General features: G+C 36.6%; 2 protein-coding genes and 1 long non-coding RNA gene across 6 annotated transcripts; 2 read left to right on the plus strand and 1 right to left on the minus strand.

Annotated features, from left to right (window-relative positions):
* Positions 1–896: 896 nt before the first annotated feature.
* LOC147503278 (uncharacterized) lies at positions 897–3260 on the minus strand. 2 transcript variants are annotated; one of them, XM_086608023.1, is made up of 5 exons: positions 3120–3260; positions 2867–3036; positions 2219–2422; positions 1324–1515; positions 897–1243 (listed from the first exon to the last, which is right to left on the minus strand). In XM_086608023.1, the coding sequence occupies exons 1-5, from the start codon at positions 3133–3135 to the stop codon at positions 1118–1120; spliced, it is 708 nt and encodes a 235-aa protein (XP_086464149.1). In that variant the 5' UTR covers positions 3136–3260; the 3' UTR covers positions 897–1117. The 2 variants fall into 2 exon arrangements, with proteins under 2 accessions (XP_086464149.1, XP_086464148.1); XM_086608022.1 differs by having other exon boundaries at positions 2867–3050.
* Positions 3261–3550: 290 nt separating this feature from the next.
* LOC147503279 (uncharacterized) lies at positions 3551–9841 on the plus strand. Its single transcript, XM_086608021.1, has 9 exons — positions 3551–4427; positions 4672–4720; positions 4840–4918; positions 4996–5041; positions 5128–5226; positions 7405–7473; positions 7557–7893; positions 7990–8138; positions 8652–9841. Exons 1-9 carry the CDS (start codon positions 3918–3920, stop codon positions 9567–9569), a joined length of 2256 nt encoding a protein of 751 aa, XP_086464147.1. The 5' UTR covers positions 3551–3917; the 3' UTR covers positions 9570–9841.
* Positions 9842–12654: 2813 nt separating this feature from the next.
* Positions 12655–18114, plus strand: LOC147503280 (uncharacterized). 3 transcript variants are annotated; one of them, XR_015221972.1, is made up of 5 exons: positions 12655–13298; positions 13534–13641; positions 14598–14687; positions 16541–16642; positions 16782–18114. It is a non-coding gene; the product is annotated as an uncharacterized LOC147503280 (long non-coding RNA). The 3 variants fall into 3 exon arrangements; XR_015221971.1 differs by having other exon boundaries at positions 16541–18114; XR_015221973.1 differs by having other exon boundaries at positions 14617–14687; positions 16541–18114.
* Positions 18115–18324: the final 210 nt, after the last annotated feature.

Genomic DNA, 18324 nt, shown 5'->3' on the forward strand with positions numbered 1-18324 from the left:
GATTTCGAGATTTGGTATACCCATAGTTTGGGATTTCGGAATTTTTGGAATTCCGGTAAATCCAAAAACCGAAATCCAGTAAATTTCAACCCTATAGAATTCGGAATTTCAAATTCTTTCGGAATTTCGATTATTTCGACACTATATTTAAATTTTCGTTTTTTTGAAAAACCGAAATTCCGAGCGGAATTCCGGAGTTTCGTTCGGAATCACGAACTATGGGTATACCATGTTTCTATTCAAAGTCATGAACAATAGTAATGTACTAACATAGTTGCCTTGTTTTTTCGTTGTATTAAAAGTTTCAAATCTGATTGCTTTGAGAGTTGAACTCGATTCTAAGGTTCCCTTTATTTTTTTATAGTATTCTAAGGTTCCTTTGGATTGGTATACTGTTGTTGGTGTTTTTCTCCCTTGAAATCAAACAATTAGATAATTTAGTTATGGAGTTAGTGAGTTAGACACACAGACTTATATTGTACGGCTAAGAAACCTGTGGATTGGCGCTGTTATTAACCATTTTCCTGTGAGCACACTGTGAAGGTCTCGTAGGATTGTAGGAATTAAGAGGTATAATAGGAATCAAACAATTCATACCTTCAGTTGGGCAGGAAGTATTTAAGAGGTCAGGGGTAGAAGTAGAACTGGGTCCATCATTTGCACGCATCAACAAGGTTTTGAGCCATCTTCCATAATAGTATAATACTAAATACTGTACCAACTACCAAGTCGTATAAGCATAAATATATAGCACATAAAGTAAAAAGAAAAAAGAAGAAGAAGAATGAAGACAAATAATAAAAAGAGCATGTGCTACAATATTACTTTTTTTGGATAGAACCACTCATAGAGTCATAGTAGTATAGTACTAGAGCATACAGACTAGACAGATACAATAAGCAAAACCAGTATTGCACTTTTATAACCTTCCTTCCTTTGTGGGGAAAACAAATTTACAATTGTCCATCTGTATGCAAATTATTCAGAACTCAGAAGTTATCAGAAAGTATATGTTAAACAGCCTCCCAAACAAATTGAATTTAGAACCTACAAACAACTCCAGCTATCATACAACATCATGAGGTAGGCACACTGAAAAAGTTCCATTTCATTTTGGTTACTCTATATGAAAAGTTACAGCATGGTCCTTCCATCCTTCCTCTGCAAGATACTTTTCGTAGAAGTTGACTTCTCCGCTCGCTTTTACTGACAATGCAGTAGTGCTTCTAGTGCCATAGCGCTCCTACACAGATGAGAGGATTAAAAATTGGTTTGCGTTTAACAAATCAATTAAGCAACTTTTAGATAAGTTATGAAGGTCACCTCTGGTGTGTCAAATTCAACAAAGATGGAGCTTACGTTATACTCCATTTCAAACGAACGAACACCAGGTAGCCTGTGTATATCGGCTTTGGTGGTGTCAGTCATCAATTTTTCAACCATCAATTCGACAGGGACTTCACTGCTGCCATATATATCCAGAAGTTCCTTAAAGCTCCGACCCAAGCGCTCAGCCTGAAATTTTTTGGTTTCAAAAAAATTACCTAGGGGAGAAGGAATATTTGATCGGGTTGGGTAATAACTCCACTAAAATTGTATTGGTTACCTCTCGAACATAGCAGAGCATTCTAGTAAATGAATCTAAAAAGCTAAAGCCAGATAGTAGTGAATAGAAATGACAAATGAACATATAAGCCATAAGTTGCAATGGAACCACTTTATACCAAACCACAATTAAAGCCATGGACCTGTAATATATAACATCCTAGAATTTGTGTCTGGATCCACCACAATCAAATAATGATAAAGTTTAAAAGCAACTCCATAGCGCAATTTACTCATAACAAACAACTACTATTACTTCTCATTTTATAGAGAATCCTTTCAAACACCATCACCACTATTTGAGCAGATAAGCACGTAAATAACTACATAAACTTCCTTCTGATTGTCGCCCAACTAAATCATAGAACAGCTAGAATATGATCACCATGATTTTTATTGAAGACTGGACTTGGGGTATTCTTAATTTTTGTTGAACTTGAAAAGAGTTTATTGGTAATCTTGATTATTATTTACAAACCTAGTTTCATTATCCACTCTCTTTTGTGGATTTGAACCTTGCATTTAAACAAACACAAAGTTGAAGACTCCATCTTGCGAGTGACCGCAAAATAGTTAATAGCTTTGTGTGTGTGGTTACTTTAAGTTATCTTACCTTCTGCCAAGGGGTGTCTAGTTGTGCATTCGACAGGACATGAATACCTGTTGAAACCTTTTGAACAGAGGACTCCCCTTTTGGCCTGTTAGTGACGTAAACCATGGTTTTGGAACAAAGATCACTTAGTACCAGATTAAAACCATTGTATTGATCTGCGTCCTTTAACACTTCCTTTGCGAATTCCATTGGACTCATCCAGCCCTGCAATCATAGAAATTCAACAAGCAATTGTCACCTATTTAAATCCTAAGCACTTGGAAATCCAATAACAAGATTGCTAAGCAAGGTCATTCGAATTATTAAAGAAGAAGGCATGTGAAACGAGAACTATAGGCCAGAGAAAAATGTACAACGACACGATCGCATGAATTAAAAAAGTCACTTTACAAACAAAATCTCCTATTTCCCCCCTCAATGAACAAGGGATACATTTCTAATCGAATAAACATAAGTGGTGATCAAATACGATAAAATTAGTTGGTGCAAATGATTAGTAGCTAACCCAAACTAAGAAAGCTCATGACTAATGGTAGCATGCAATGAGAAGAAAAAGCTTTAAGTCCTACTTATTCAACAAACAACAATTCATGGTTAAAAGTGATTAAGTTACTACAAATGGATAAATGAAATGATCTTTAAGATTACCTGTAAGAACTGAAGGGGTAAGTTTCCTCTGCTCTTTGCTTCAGGAAGTTGGGAAAGTTCAGCAACATTAGTAAGAAAGGCTAACCTTCCATGCCTTGTACAAGCTAACCATGTTCCTCCAGCAACTTCATCTCTTCCACCCAATACTTCACCACCTTCCCACCATGCTACTGGCTTAGTAGCCCTTTATTAAATTCAAATAAATTAATAAATAAAGAAATAGAAAGTCAACAGAAAAGAAATGAATTGATACCTGTTGTAGTATTCATCTCTGTTTGACAATAGAAGCAGTGGATAGAAAGGGTGGTCTTGCCAGATGAAAACTGCTATACACATTTTTTTTTTTTTTTATTGGTCTCACATCAATATTCTTCTACGTTTATAAACCTCCTTCACGACACATGTACCAACACCTGTTTCATGGGCCCATATCCCCCGTGTCATAGGTTACTATTGCATCTGGTTCGTCGGGTTGCAACGGGTTAGCTGGTCTAATAAGAGGTTTCGACATGTTTTTATTTGCTGATTAAATTACAATCATGAAAATGGGTTCGGAACTCTTCTCCACAATATATAATCAAAATCGAACAATCAATGTTGTGTGTGACTGTCAGAAAAGTCGACGGCGAGTGATTCACCTAAAAAAAAAAGTGTACTATGAGTGACAAGAGTAGGCTCACAAGTCACAACTGCAAAAGTGAAAAGTGGACAATTGCTACCTTGCTTTTACCAAACGGAAGTAACAAAATTTCGTAGCAATGCTTATCATAATTCATTAAAATATGTAGCTTACCCGGAACATAAGGCACGTGGCATTTATCATAAATTCGAAATCTATTTTTTTATATTGTCAGTAAATAAGGCACGTGGCAGAAGAAGGTTCAGTGGGTCCATGAGTCCCTTACACAGTCGCGTGAACTTAGGAAATACTCATCTTGAAAAGACCAATGTACCCCTAATAAAAAGCGAAAAATAAAAAAAAAAAAAAAAAAAATTTACCCCTCACATCGAAGAGAGAGAAAGGTGTGACAACCACAAGAAAGACAGAAAAATGGGTAAGGCTTCTTCGGGTGGGTTAGTGGAGAAGAAGAAGAGCAAGAAATATAACAAAAACAAAAACAAAATTCAAATAAAGAAAAAAAAAGGACGACCCTCTCTATTAGACATACAAAAAAGAAATCTCCGTCTACAAAAACATACCCCACCACCTAAAAATAGCCGTAGATACACCCGTCGTAACCCGAATCCCGAGGCAGAAGAAGAAGAATCAGATGAGAATGATAATAAGACAATTAGGAAAGAGAAGAAACTGAATGTGGTATTAAGAGGGACAAGATCTTTGAAAAGTAATAATAATTCTTCTTCTTCTCCTTATTTAGATTTAGGATTATACGGCTCTGATTCCAATGATGATGACGTGGAAGAACAAGAGCAAGAAGAAGATAATGATGATGATGTTCAAGAAAGTGAAGAAGAAGAAGAAGAAGAAGATGAAGAAGAAGAAGAAGAAGAGACTCCGGTTATTAAAAAGCGGAAAATTAATACTGGATCTGCTAATAAGGTGAATAATTGAGTATTATAGTTTCTTGAATTTCGTGGATCATTGACTTTGTCAACTGTTTTTTTTTTCGGATATTTTGAAGGTTTTACTTTTTATTTTATTTTATTTTGTGGCCATTTAATTTTCTACTTCCCACTATCTTTGAAAAAGTTGTAATTTGTCTTTTTGTTTAGCCTTTTTTTTTTCTTTCCTTTTTTTAGAATTATCAAGTACTAATTTTGATTGTACTACATTATGCACGCAGGGAGAAAAGCAGAACTCTGTGGTGACAGCGACAGAGAAGCTTATTATTGGTTTGTTTTTTTTTTTTTATTTGTTTCTGAACCTCGTGTTTTTTTCTGCTGACAGAATTTTTTTTACTTCTTTTTTGGTACTTCTGCAGCTTATGTTTTTGTGTTTCTTTTATGGACAGGTCCTCCATCGGACTCCGGTCCCACGACTCCGTTGCCATCCAAAAAGTTGTTGGTGTTCATTTTAGACAGAATACAAAAGTGTGTGTTACTACAGTTTACATCAAATTTTCTATTTGTTTTGTTGTTCTTCATTTTGATGGGATTTTTAACTGTAGGAAGGACACTTATGGAGTTTATTCGGAACCGGTGGATGCAAATGAGGTGCTTTTTTGATGTATTGCATTGATCTGTTGTTTAGTAAATTACCTTGTTCTTAATGTTAGATTGGGTTTGCTTATCGCGTACAGCTTCCTGACTATCACGAAATCATTGAGAATCCAATGGATTTTGGAACTGTGAGGAAGAAACTTGAGGATGGAGCTTATACCACTTTGGAACAATTTGAGGTTGGTTAAATGCATTTGTTTTAGTACAACGTTAGATTTTACCTTCTATATATTGTAGTTATGTCGCAAAATGATTTTCTTTTTTTCTTACTTTCGAAGTTGAATGTTTATTGCCTATTGGAAATTGGCTTTTCTACACTGGGTACATATCTTTATGAAATATAGTAAGGTCTTAGAGTAATCACTGATAATACTTCATGTCTAGTGGATGCTATTAGAACTGAGAGAGAGAGAGAGAGAGAATCTATGGTTATAGTGTGGACATAAACACAGTTTTTGAACTATTGACTCGTTTGATTTGTCATGGAGGGAGACAGAGCACATGATTAGGGTGCATTTTGGATGTCCTTTTTATTTTTTCCACTGACGGTTTTATCACTGCATTCCCAATGCTTTCATTAATGGATGAACAACAGACCCTGTTAAGTAGGATTTGACTATTAGGGGGATTCTTGTCCATATTGAATATTGTAATCCTGAGTTGGCTTCTGGTGAGAGAGGGAAGGAGAGAGACATCTGAGATAGAGACATGTTTTCTGTTGCAAACAAATTTTGTGAGAAAGGCTTTGCTGGTATTTACTTTAGGGAGAAGGAAGGAGAGTTTGAGATATAGTGTGGTATGTGTCAAGATGGGTTTAGTTGATCTGTTTTTTGTATTCAATGAGCTAAAAAGTGACGACTTGATTGGTCTGCACAAGTAGCCCCTTGGGCTGCCTCGACGCTGCTTGTGGCAACAACCTGCGATTAATCTCACTAAAATTGACAACTTGGGCACTGAAGCAGCAAGCCGCAATCGGCCTTTGACCACTGAGATACTTAAGATAATTACTATCCTTTTAAATGCCTAACAAAACTATGGCAGATGGATAAGGGTATCCTATGGGCTAAGGGTGAATAGTATATTTCTTTGATATCGTGCATAAACGGATTGTGTCTCAATATCTAGGTGTTTGTGCGGTCTTCTCTGTAGTTCTCGGTTGGTCATACCCTTTATTTGAAGTCAATGTCTTTATTTTTCTATTTTAGCTAGAGGTGATCTTGTTAGACCAATTTTTACGCTAGTGACTCATCCTGCAATTTGCTCATCCTTGTAAATAAGGTTTTGAGGATCAAACCATGATTACAATATTCCTTTCTAGTCATATATATATATATATATATTAGTAGATCATATCCGTTTACCATGGTTTATACCACGCCCCTTTACAGTACGGGTTAAGAGCTAATATTTTGTGGATATGATCTACTAATTATGGATAGCTACTCCACCAAAATTCGGCTAATTTGGAAACCTCTAACCTAGTTAAAAAATGTTGCCAACTTTGAATTTTTTTTTAACGGCCTAGATTCTTCGATTTTGCAATCCTCTTTTGACATTATTAAACACCATCAAATGAGATGAAATTTTGTGAAGGTGATCTTCATGGTTTGTTGGACATATCCACAAAAAAATTAGGTTCTAGTTCGTATTGTGGGTGAAGTTGTGGGGTATGGTATAAACCATGGTATATTGATCCCTCCCTTGTATACTACGATTAATAAAGTCCCCGGTACACTGAATATGGTTTGAGAACAAACACTAAGAAAGGAATACATGATATCCTATATTACATGGACACGCCATATTTAAAAAATAATATGGACGGATACGTATACACATGTCCGTCTCGGACACATTGTATTTGATATGCCTCAATCGTCTATATTTTACCGTGTCAGACACTTCGTATCTGTGTCGGAGACAGACACATCCATCCGTGTCAAGGTAACTTAGATGATATCTGATAAAAAAAAAAAAATTAGCCCTTACAAATGCTGGTGATAGAGGTCAAGAATTTTGTTTTAATGACCAGATTGACTTCTGTTTATGTCATCTGTATCATCTGTGTTCTGTTGTACCTGCAACTTTCTTGTTGGACAAAGATCTTTTGTTTGTTGTCCGCCCCCAAAAAAAGATCTACAACTTATTTGCCTTTGCTGAGAACCCGTTCTTCATTTCCGAGCACCGTACTGACATCTGCTACGTACTTCATTTCTTTTAATGAGTAGTATTGTTTTTAACAAGTCTATTTCTGTTTAGAATATTGGACTGACAGAGAATTGATTAGGACACAATGCAAAATATACATTGAAAATTTTAATTTCAAGAGTGTGAACTATACACTTTTTGTTATGCAGAGTGATGTCTTCTTGATAAGCTCAAATGCAATGCAATATAATTCACCGGATACCATATATTTCAGACAGGTATATTCAACTGTGGCCCTATTTTTCTATTTGAGTAGAATAATGTTATTTCTTATTTGAACAAAAGTTGGGGCTTCCCCTAGGCAAGGGCAATACAAGAATTGGCGAAAAAGAACTTCGGAAACTTAAGGCATGATAGTGATAATGAACAAGAAGAACCCAAGATAGTAAGGAGAGGTAGACCACCAAAGCACCTGAAAAAGTCATTTGGGAAGACTTCTTCAGAACAAGATGGTTCCGATGCAACTCTTTCAAAGACTGTAGATAATGCAGTCGGGTCCAATTCTTATAATTTACGGAAAGGAGACAGGTATGTATTTGCTGATGCATCAAGAAGAAACTTCCAAGGGTCTCGGAATAATGATGCTTCTAGTAGTTGGATGGCAGACCACAAGTTCGAGAAAAGTGATGAACTCTTAGGTTTGAGACTTGAGCCTCTTCTGTTTACTTTCTGCTTTTATTGTCCTCTTGTGCCCTTAATTGTGTTTGGATGTTTCTAAGCTGAGTTGTGTACAGGTTCTTCTATGAAGGCTTTCTCAATGAAATATGGAAAAAAGCAAATATTTTTAGATGAAAGCCGACGTAACACATACACAAATTCCCATCCATCAGCTGTTGGAAGCGAGTATTCAATATTTGATGGGGAGAAGAAACAACTGTTGCCAGTAAGTGTTTAAAAAAACTTTATTTGTAGGTCACTGGAAATTTTCTGGATTGGTGTTCTGCAATTAGTTAATAGTGCCTGTGAGATAGTTAAGTACATGTGTCACCCTTGAAATGAAATTTTAGGACTTACCATTTCTCAATTGAAACATTACTGGGCGGAAAATTGTCTGTATCTTAAATTTAGGTCTTGCTTGTTGGGGCCTATTTTGAGGTCACCCATTTCCAAACCTATGAGGAGGGTCTACCAGTATCTCAAAATTTGCTGTCTGTAGCGAGCTGTGTATCAATGTATGTACACGCCATATTTCAAAAAAAATCCGTGTCAGATATGTATCCACGTGTCCGACAAGGACTCGTTGTATATTTGTATGCAATATACTATATGCCTCAGTTTTTGATATTTCACCATGTCAGACACTCCATATCCATGTTGGATGCAGACACGTATCCGTGTTAATGTAACTTAGGTAGCGAGTATACCCATTGTCATGAGATTACCCTTTGTGTTACAGGTGGGTCTTCACACTGAGCATGGGTACGCAAGAAGCCTGGCTAGGTTTGCTGCAAACCTTGGGCCTGTTGCTTGGAGAGTTGCCTCCAGGAAGATAGAAAAATCGTTGCCTCCTGGAATGAAGTTTGGCTGTGGATGGGTTGGAGATGAAGAGGCTCCACAATTACAGACATCATCAGTCCCAACTTTGACTCCATGTCCATTACCGCAGAAGCAACCCCTTTCTTCAACTCAAACTTTATCATCTACCGGTGTGCCTCTCATGGTTGAATCAAAAGATGTACTGTTGAAGCGGGAACATGTAAACAGCTCGTCTTTAGATGTTTATCCAAATAGAACTATACCCTCTTCACTCGCCTCTTCCTCTACTAGTGTAAGTAGAATTTCTGAACCTTATACTGAACAAATCGAAGCTCCAAGTAGAGTAAAGGATGGCGGGTTTGGTTTGATGAGCAATGGTGGCAGTGGGATCAGACCTCCATTCCAGATTCATCAGAGCCCTATTGTAAACGCACCCTTGAATGGTTTCAGTGGTGGTTTTGGCCCTAACATATCATCTCAGATGGGTAAATTGGTAAGGCCTCACTGGTCAGGTGGAAGCCTCAGTTCAGAAGGTTCAGTGCATTCTCGAATGCTTGATATGGTTTCGAGAAGTAATTTCATCAATTCAATGCCTACAAATCAGTCTGAGTTGGACAACACAAAGCTACCTGGTAGCTCGAGTACCATAAATGAAGGCACATTCATGCCAAGCACTGGGGTGGGACTCCATCCACAAGCCTCGTGGAATGGATTGTTACTGCAGCAAAAACTAGATTCAAAACCACCTGACTTGAATATCAGATTCCAATCACCTGGATCGCCAAGTTCCAGTGTGCGGGTTGATTCTCCTCAGCCAGATTTAGCATTGCAGCTGTGAATTGTGGGAAAAGTCATTGATTATTGTTCTTATAAATTGGGTTGATGAGATTGATGAATTTAGAAATTTAGATTCAGTGATAAAGAGAAGAAAGAAAGGTCTCTTGATGAGAAAGCATGTCTTCACCCAAATGTATTGTTAAGCGTAGTGGGTGGTTTGTACAGATTAATATATTTAATTTTTAGGTTAGAGCGCTAGAAAGAAATCTCATTGTAACAATTTTAACTCATTTGCTTAGTTGAAGTGAATATATCTGAATCAGATTTTCAGAACCTGGTGTGGCTCGTCTCTCTACTCAATGTAGGGGTGTAATACGGGGCGGGCTGGGTCAACTGCGGGTCAAATAGTGATGGGTCGGGGCGGGTCTAGGGGATACAAATCCAGTGGTCTCCGACAGGGCGGGGGTTGAAGTGTCATGTCTTAGTACCATCACCCGGCCTGTTGGGTCAGTTTACGGGGCGGGTCATCTGGGCTGGGTGGAAATTATCATTTTAATCCAATTTCACTCAAAAAACTTTCTAATTCTGCAAGTAATATATTTCCAATTCACAAAGATAGTAGAAAAAATTGAATCAATCAATAAAAAATAAACAAAAATAAAAAAACTTGAATTTGAACCCAAAATCATATCTGTAAATTTGAAACTTATTTATCATGATTTACCATTTGTAAATTGATTATTTTCCATAGTATGATAAAATGAAGATGGGAGCAAAGATCTATGGTACAAAACAATAAAATATAAAATAAAAGAATTCGAAATTAATACAAGGATGAATGATTTATCTTCTCCAAAATTCGAAAGTTAAATTTGAACTTTTGATATTTTCCCAATGTTCAAACTTGAATATGTGAAATTGATGTTGAACTCATAAGTTTGTATTCATATCTATCAAATTCCTACAAAAGTTGAAAGAAATTATAAACAAAATACAAAAATATTAGAGTTAGAGTATTGAAATTGTGCGGGTCAACGGGGTTGGGTCAACGACTTTTGACACGGTACGGGTCGGGTGGTTTGACGGGTCGGGTTTGAGCATAGAACCTACACCCATATTCCGACCGCACAAAAACAGTGGCGGGGCGGGGTGGGTCTATTTTCGGGTCGGTGCGGGTTTGGGTGGCGGGTGAAGACTGGGTACCCTACCGGATGATGGGTCAACGGTTTTTTTTTACACTCCTAACTCAATGTATAAAGCAAATATGAAAAATTGAAAACCATCTATCTACTCAAACGCATAATATATTTCCAAAATAGCAGACTCAAACGCATAATGCAGGCAAAGGAAGCGATATATAGAGCTAATTTTCAGAGGTTATCATCTAGACATCCACTATACATAATTGTTTTAACAAGAAATAAGGCTCAACCCCTTGGTTCTAACTCAGTTGAGTATAAACTCCCTCCCATCGGCCCATATCATATAACTTCCCTATTATTTAGGTGTCGTTAAATAACCTCACTGCTTTAAAAAAAAAATAAAATCTAGTTTGTTTTTATTTACCATTTTATCTTATTTCCCTTTTTACCTTTTTGGGATTGAAATTTTTCTGATTATATGTAAATGTATTTTTACATAGTTATATTTGCATAGTCATTGGAGTTATAAAAACTTAAATTTACATTGTAACTTTTGGGTTTGAAAATTTTCCTCACATAATATATGTAAATTTAAATTTAAATAGGTTAAGAAGACTCTGTAATTTTATATTGTCATATGTAAATTTACATTTTCATATGAAAACTTTAATTTACATATGTAAATTTAAATTTTAATATGTAAAAATACTATGCATGTAAATTTAAATTTTCCTATGAAAAAAAAATTCATATGAAAATTTAAATTTAAATAGGTTAAGAAGACTGTGTAATTTTATATTGTCATATGTAAATACAAATTTCTACACTATATGATAGCTGGGTTTTTAGGAGGCACACTTTTCAACCGAACAGTGTATTTCTAATCTCTCTATTTTAAGATTTTAGAACCACTTCCCTTAATTATTCTAATCAGCTCTCTTTTTTTAAACAATTTACAAAAAACTCATTCATTTTATTAAAATTAGAATTAGTTTCATATTATTTAAAATAATTTAGAAAACCTCTTTTACCACATTGAAATTATATTTAACTCTTTCTAATGTTTTTATATTGTTTTTTAGATTAGAACTAGAATTCATAAAATCAGATGTTAGAGGTGAGCCACAAGTTTAAAGACTTAAAACAACACCAATGCTTAGCACGGTTGACATATTTGTTTACATAGGATGACTTCAGCCTGGTTTGTCCTTAAGCTGAAATTATAAGTAAAGATTGATGAACTCAGCCCGGGGTATTTTGGTCTGTTTTGGCTTTAATGTTATGATTTAAATAATAGAGAGGTTTTATGCATTTGTGCTAGGGGGGTTTTGTGTAACAATTTTTTGGTGAGGGAGATTAAACCCAAAATCTGATTATTTTAAACAGGTCCAAATTGTATCGGAAAAACCAATATCAATCTTCTTCTTGCAATTTAATTTATGGTCATCACAATACTTGTTTAAGATTGACTCAAGTGTTTTCTAGGAGTGGATCACTAAAAAAAAAACACAGGGATGGTGAGTAGCCAATTTCCAGTGGAGGTAGTGATCGAGATACTTTCAAGGGTACCACTCAAATACTTGTGTCAATTCAGGTGTGTATGTAAAACCTGGCTTCAACTACTTACGTCTGATACTCATTTTATCAATTTACATCTCAAACGTGCATCCCAAGTCAACAACAACGATCCTAGCTTCATCCTTCTAAACAGAAATCAACAACTAGACACCCAGTTTTACTACGTAGATTGTGCAACATCATGGGATAAGGCCATTCATTTGGAATTTCCTTCAGGGCCCGGACACAATACTCAATTGTCGGTATTTCTAATGGATTGGTTTGTTTACGCGGTGAAATTTTGTTATCTAAATTCTACTTGTGGAACCCGCTCACGAAAGATCATATTACCATCCCATGTCCACCTATTCCATCTCATTTTGTTCCACACAATACGACTACAGAATTTGGATTTGGTTTTCATCAAGTTAGTAATGAGTATAAGGTGATAAGAATTGCTTGTTCTCATCGAGATTACGGTTATTTAGAAGACCATTTTCAGTCACATTTCAGTGTGTATACTCTTGGAGGGCCAGTTATGTGGAGAACTCTAGAAGATGAGTCGTGTATTGGTAACAGTGTTGTCAAACCTTCTATTGCGCTTGTTAATGGAGCTCTTTATTGGTTTGCAGCTAAGCCTGGGAACTTATTTACATGGAATGTAATTGTTTCTTTTGATATTAAGGACGAGGTTTTTCAAGAGATACCACGACCGAATGATGTTGACTTTCACGATTCTTTTAACAGAATTGAGAGAATTGGGGAATTGGGTGGATTTCTTTCTATTTTCTGTGTGCTTCGCCAAGTTGTAGTTGAGGTATGGGTGATGATAGAACACGGTTCTTGGACAAAACAATTCAATGTTGGGCGACCAAATGTACGGGGGAGGTTTAGTTACCTGTAACCACTAGGGATTGCAAGCAATGGAGAGATTATTATAATGAAAGATAATTGGCAGTTGATATTGTATAATGCAGAAACCAACTCAATCACGAAACTGAAAAAATCTGGAATTCAATTTTATGGTGTAATTACTTACATAGGGAGCCTCGCCTCGCCAAGGATTATCAGTGGAGTCCATCAATGAAGAGGTAATTCTAAAATCACCAAAACTTCTAGATAGCAATTATATATGCATTCCATATGTGGTTGAGTCATGCAGAATTGATACAGACACGTAGAATCCTTTAGGATCGTTGCTTTGGGAAGATTATTAGAATTCAATCATATTAAGAAACGGAGTAAATGTTACCAGAAAATTGTTTGGCAATCGCAGAAGAACAATTTTTCATTTTGTGTTTGCCTAAACTGAAAATTTTCTTACAGAGTTTCCAGAGCCTGAACTTTGCACTTGTTGCTATGAAGAATGATATCTTCTTAATAAGCTCCAAAGCAATGCAATATGATGCACCAGATTCCATATATTTGAGACAGGTATGTACAAGTCTGATCCCATTTTGCTTTCAATATATTATCGATATAACTTGGTCGAACAAAAGTTGATGCTTTCCCCTGGCAAGGCAGTATGAGAGTTGGTGAAAAAGAACTTTGAAATGTAAGGGTACCATGTAAATATCTTTCCCAGTTCAGGAGCGTAGCAAAATCTGGCTCAGATTACTCAAGATATTCGATTCTCATTTCATGAATTTACATCTCAAACATTCAATCAAATCAAAACAACGACACTGGTCTTATACTTCTCCATAAAACAATGGAGATACCACCAAGTTTTACCATGCAGAATATGTACCATTTCACGAGGCACTGAAATTGGCATTTTACGCACATGTTGGTATCTGCAAGGGAATGTTATGTTTAACCAACTATGTCCAAGTAGATGTAAATTTGTCTGACTTCGATGAACACGCCTCCCCCGCCATTGGGAAATTCTACAGCAGTACAGCTATACATATGGAACCTTCTATGGAAAGACCACATTACCATCCCATGTCCACCTGTCAGTCTTGTTTTGTTACTAGTGATGATGAAATGAGTACCATAATTGGGTTCAGTTCTGATCAAGCTACTAATGACTACAAGGTGTTAAGAATTTGTTCTCTTCTTTTAATTCGGAGTATATTTTGGCTGCCAAACTTGACAAGGAAAGGGATTGACAAGAACAACTTGTGTTTGCAGATATTGAGATGTCGAAGTTTGCAAGTATTATTTGAACGCTGATGTGATATAATATAGCAATAGTATGAATCTTGTGTCTTAGAATCAAGTGTCTGAATAGTTGCTAATTCTTATGGCTGGTTGCTTGTTTTAGTTGGAATTAATTGTTATGTGTTTATGGTGAAATTACTAAATTTGCTTTCAATGCACTGATTCCTAATTTTACCTTATGTTACTAGATTTTTTTCTCAGTTTCTCATATAATTTCTCCTTAGGCTTGATTTCTTGCCGCAGAATGAATATAGCAGGACTGCCCTAATTTGTCTTGAAATGAGTATCAGATGGCTTGCTTTTGATGCCACAAGGTATGACTATTTTCTGTTATTGCAAGGGAAATGAATAAAGCAATTTGATTGTCCTTACAAGTTTCATCAGACTTTACTGAATTTTCGTTTGAGGATTAATAGCCACTTGGTACTTGGTAAGATTCTTTTGTTAATGAAGTTGATTTCATTAATAGAAACACATTTGTGCACACGAGTACGTGACATAATCCTACCTAACAGGTGAAATAAGGTAGATCCCATATCAGGAGGGTTTCATTGCACACTGTTTCTAATGTAGATTGAAGTGGCGGAAACAATACTTAATCAAAATCTACACTTTGTAAAACCCTAAAAGTCTCACATTTTATTGATAATCACTCAGTAATTCATAACACACATAAACACAACTAAAACAACTCCCTGAAACCCTAACCATAAACCCTTATTTATATTAATAACAATAAAGCAGCAACTAAACTAGTGAGCTCACGGCCCATGGGCTTGACCACCGAACCTTGAAAGAAACGAACTCATGTTTTACATCATTCTCCCCAGTTTGAAAAGAACTCGTCTCGAGTTTGTATACGCAATTGACTAATGAAATTCATGAAATTCACTGTAACTGATGCCCATCACTCTCCCGCTGTTCAAACGAATTCGACCTCGAATTTTGCCAAGATAAATACTCACAAGAAGAAGAATGCACCATAATGTCTGCAAGTTTGCAAAATCACCATATGCAAAGCGATGCAAGAAGAAAGATGTAAAGCCACCAACATGATTTCTCTACTCTATGAGAATACTACCACATCTCAAAACAGAAAATACGCATACCTCTAATTGTAACTTTAGATACACAGAACTAAAGAGCTTTGTATCAAAACCATCCCAAACTGGATCAACATACTCGATAAAATTAGACTCATCTTCATACTTATCAAAGATTGGTGGAGCGCCAAATAGGGGCGCTTCAACACTTGCTGGCAGCCAAGCAGCGCCATCATTGAGGGGTACACTTCACGTTCTCCATTGAGGGGAGGATCCCTGTTGGTGTTATCTTTTCTACAAACTCTGTTCTCTCTATCGTTTTCTGGATCTGTAGCCATCAGAAGAGAGATTGAACCGTCAACTTGAGACGCATCATCAGTACTAGCCACCGAACTATTATTCTGTGGTGGTGGAGGTGGCTGTTGCACCTCTCTTTGGACTGGAAACCTTGCTTCGATCAGGTTCTGGAACATCTGTGTTATGTTTTTTATGCTTTCTTCTAAACGAGACATGCGAGTATCCATGGATAGAGGACGACTTCGAGTTGCTTTAAGATTCACCATAATAACAATAAAAATTTGATTTTTTTTTTTCAAAGGAATAAATCGCAGTGAACAGTACCGTAACAGTATTCGGTGAACAGTGCTTTTGAAACAGTACCTCGATAAACAATAACCCCAGTGAACAATATTTTCTGCACAATCTCCCAAAAATCAACTGCTCTGATACCAAATAATGTATATTGAAGTGGCGGAAGCAACACTTAATCAAAATTTACATTTTATAAAACCCTAAAAGTCTAAACTTTATTGATAATCACTCAATAATTCATAACACAGTTAAACACAACTAAAATAACTCCCTGAAACCCTAACCATAAGCCCTTATTTATACTAATAACAATAAAGCAACAACTAAACTAGTGGGTTCACGGCCCATAGGCTTGACCACCGAACCTTGAAAGAAACGAACTCATGTTCTACATCAGTTTCTCTGCCCCTTGGTGTCTAATGCCAATAATGCTCAGAATCACACAGTTTCCCTCTTTTCCTGTTTTATCTATTTGTCAGTTGAGAGCGTTACAAAATATGTTCAAGTTCTGTTTTCCTCTGCCTGGAATGCAGGGAACTACGCTGAATTGGATGAAGATAATCAGATTCACTTTGTTGGACATTCAGCTGGAGTGAAGGGTCAGTCGCTTGTTACAACACATGCTGGCAGACAAGGTTAGTGAGATCAATTCTTAAAAACTAATATATCTGAAAGAAACTTGTAGCTAATCTGAGAACTCTATTGTGGTCAATAATAATATTTGAAGTGGTATGAGAACACAGAATTAGGTACTGAGTGTGACTTCCTTATCAGGTGCATCCAATGGAACTACAAGAATCTAGCTACCTAGATAGAATTCAGTGAGTGCTATAATGTTAACCTGGCTTTCCCTTGTATTATATTCTCCAGAACATATCAGCTTCAGGTTTTCTCAGGCCTGAAGATGGAAAGTCATTGAAGCCTATTTGGCTACTTCAATTGGATCGCTTCTTCCATCTGCCGGAACAACATGGCATTGATGACCAGAAAGTGTGGTGTCCTGACTCAAAAGGGAGTAAGTTCAGCTTATGAGGAGATTAGAGAGGCAACAAAATTGGATGGCATAGAGTTATCTGGATTGGTTATGTGCACCCAAGGACGCCACTGCTTGGAAGTTCATGCACAGTTGTGCTGCTACAAATGCAAAGTTGCAGAGCAGGGGCATGAGAACTGCTTCAGTTTGTTGTATGCGTTTCAATAACAATGACGAGCTCCAACATATACCATGGAATTGTGAATTTGCAAGGAGATTATGGTCTTGGAGTTTTGGTAAAATCAGGTTAAGAGATGAATTCCATTCTATTCAGACAGTGATCGGCAAGGCAAAAGGGAGCAGTACCATCATTAAACATATGTGGGGTGCAGCTATCGTTGGGGGCATGGTCAGTTTCTGGTTACACAGAAATAAGGTTTACTTTGAGGATGCAAAGTGTATTTAAATTTCTGTAAGAATTTTGTTGGGAAACAAGTTGCGTGTGCTGTACATCTCTCTAAAGGGCATATGCATATATAATGGCAATAATGATAGGGTGGTCATGGAAAATTAGGGAGCACAAATGAAGCTTGGAAGAGCACCTACAGGAAGGAATGCAGATGGCTCTTGCCAAAAGAACCACACATCAAGATAACACTGATGCCCTCCATAGGAAACCCCGGCAACTCAGGTTGGGGATCTATCTTCAGATATCACACTTGCAGAATTTTGCTGACAGCATGTAAAGGACTGGGAGTAGCAACGAATCATTGGGCTGAATGCCTGGGTGGAGACTGATTCTCAAGCTGCAATGAAAGCATTTGCACTGACAAGCCACCTTGGCAGCTAAGAAATAGGTGGGAATCAATATCATGCAGAAGAAATCTACTCACAGTATAACTTCACACATGGCAAGAAGTGAATTTTGCAGCCGACACACTTGCCGAGCGGGGTTCTAGTTTGGACATGGCATTCTGGAAATATATGATGGTTTGGTCTAAGATTTTTAAAGATTAGGAGTTTTCATTTTGAGTATTTTGTGGTGAGGTAGGATACGCTTTTGTATTTAGATGTAGAATAATTTGTGGTTCTCAGGTTAGCCTCCCATGTTTTTATTACTTTTATTTTGTTTCATTGTAATAGTTTTTTTTTTTTTTTTTTTTTTTTTTTTTTAATGAGATTTCAACTTTACTGAACAAAAAAAAACCTACTTGAGATGGAAATATGTAACAGTAGAACTATGCTGGCAAGAACAGGAGGAGGAGTAGGCATGTTGCTACCCTTTCTCTATACAAATATAACTTTTACTAATTAAATATGATACTGAGAAATAAATGGTTTTTT

Source organism: Coptis chinensis, chromosome 4 (genome assembly GCF_015680905.1).
Source record: "Coptis chinensis isolate HL-2020 chromosome 4, ASM1568090v1, whole genome shotgun sequence".
Classification (NCBI taxonomy): Eukaryota; Viridiplantae; Streptophyta; class Magnoliopsida; order Ranunculales; family Ranunculaceae; genus Coptis; species Coptis chinensis.

What these genes read in the sequence shown, in the direction of transcription:
- LOC147503278 (XM_086608022.1), bottom strand. Translation starts at nt 3,202, where the DNA reads ATGTGTATAGCAGTTTTCATCTGGCAAGACCACCCTTTCTATCCACTG. An exon ending in TACCCCTTCAGTTCTTACAG is followed by an intron (nt 2,423 to 2,866) that starts GTAATCTTAAAG and finishes CTATGATTGCAG; the next exon opens with GGCTGGATGAGTCCAATGGA. An exon ending in TAGACACCCCTTGGCAGAAG is followed by an intron (nt 1,516 to 2,218) that starts GTAAGATAACTT and finishes AAAAAATTTCAG; the next exon opens with GCTGAGCGCTTGGGTCGGAG.
- LOC147503279 (XM_086608021.1), top strand. Translation starts at nt 3,918, where the DNA reads ATGGGTAAGGCTTCTTCGGGTGGGTTAGTGGAGAAGAAGAAGAGCAAG. An exon ending in GACAGAGAAGCTTATTATTG is followed by an intron (nt 4,721 to 4,839) that starts GTTTGTTTTTTT and finishes TTTTATGGACAG; the next exon opens with GTCCTCCATCGGACTCCGGT. An exon ending in ATTTTAGACAGAATACAAAA is followed by an intron (nt 4,919 to 4,995) that starts GTGTGTGTTACT and finishes TTTTAACTGTAG; the next exon opens with GAAGGACACTTATGGAGTTT.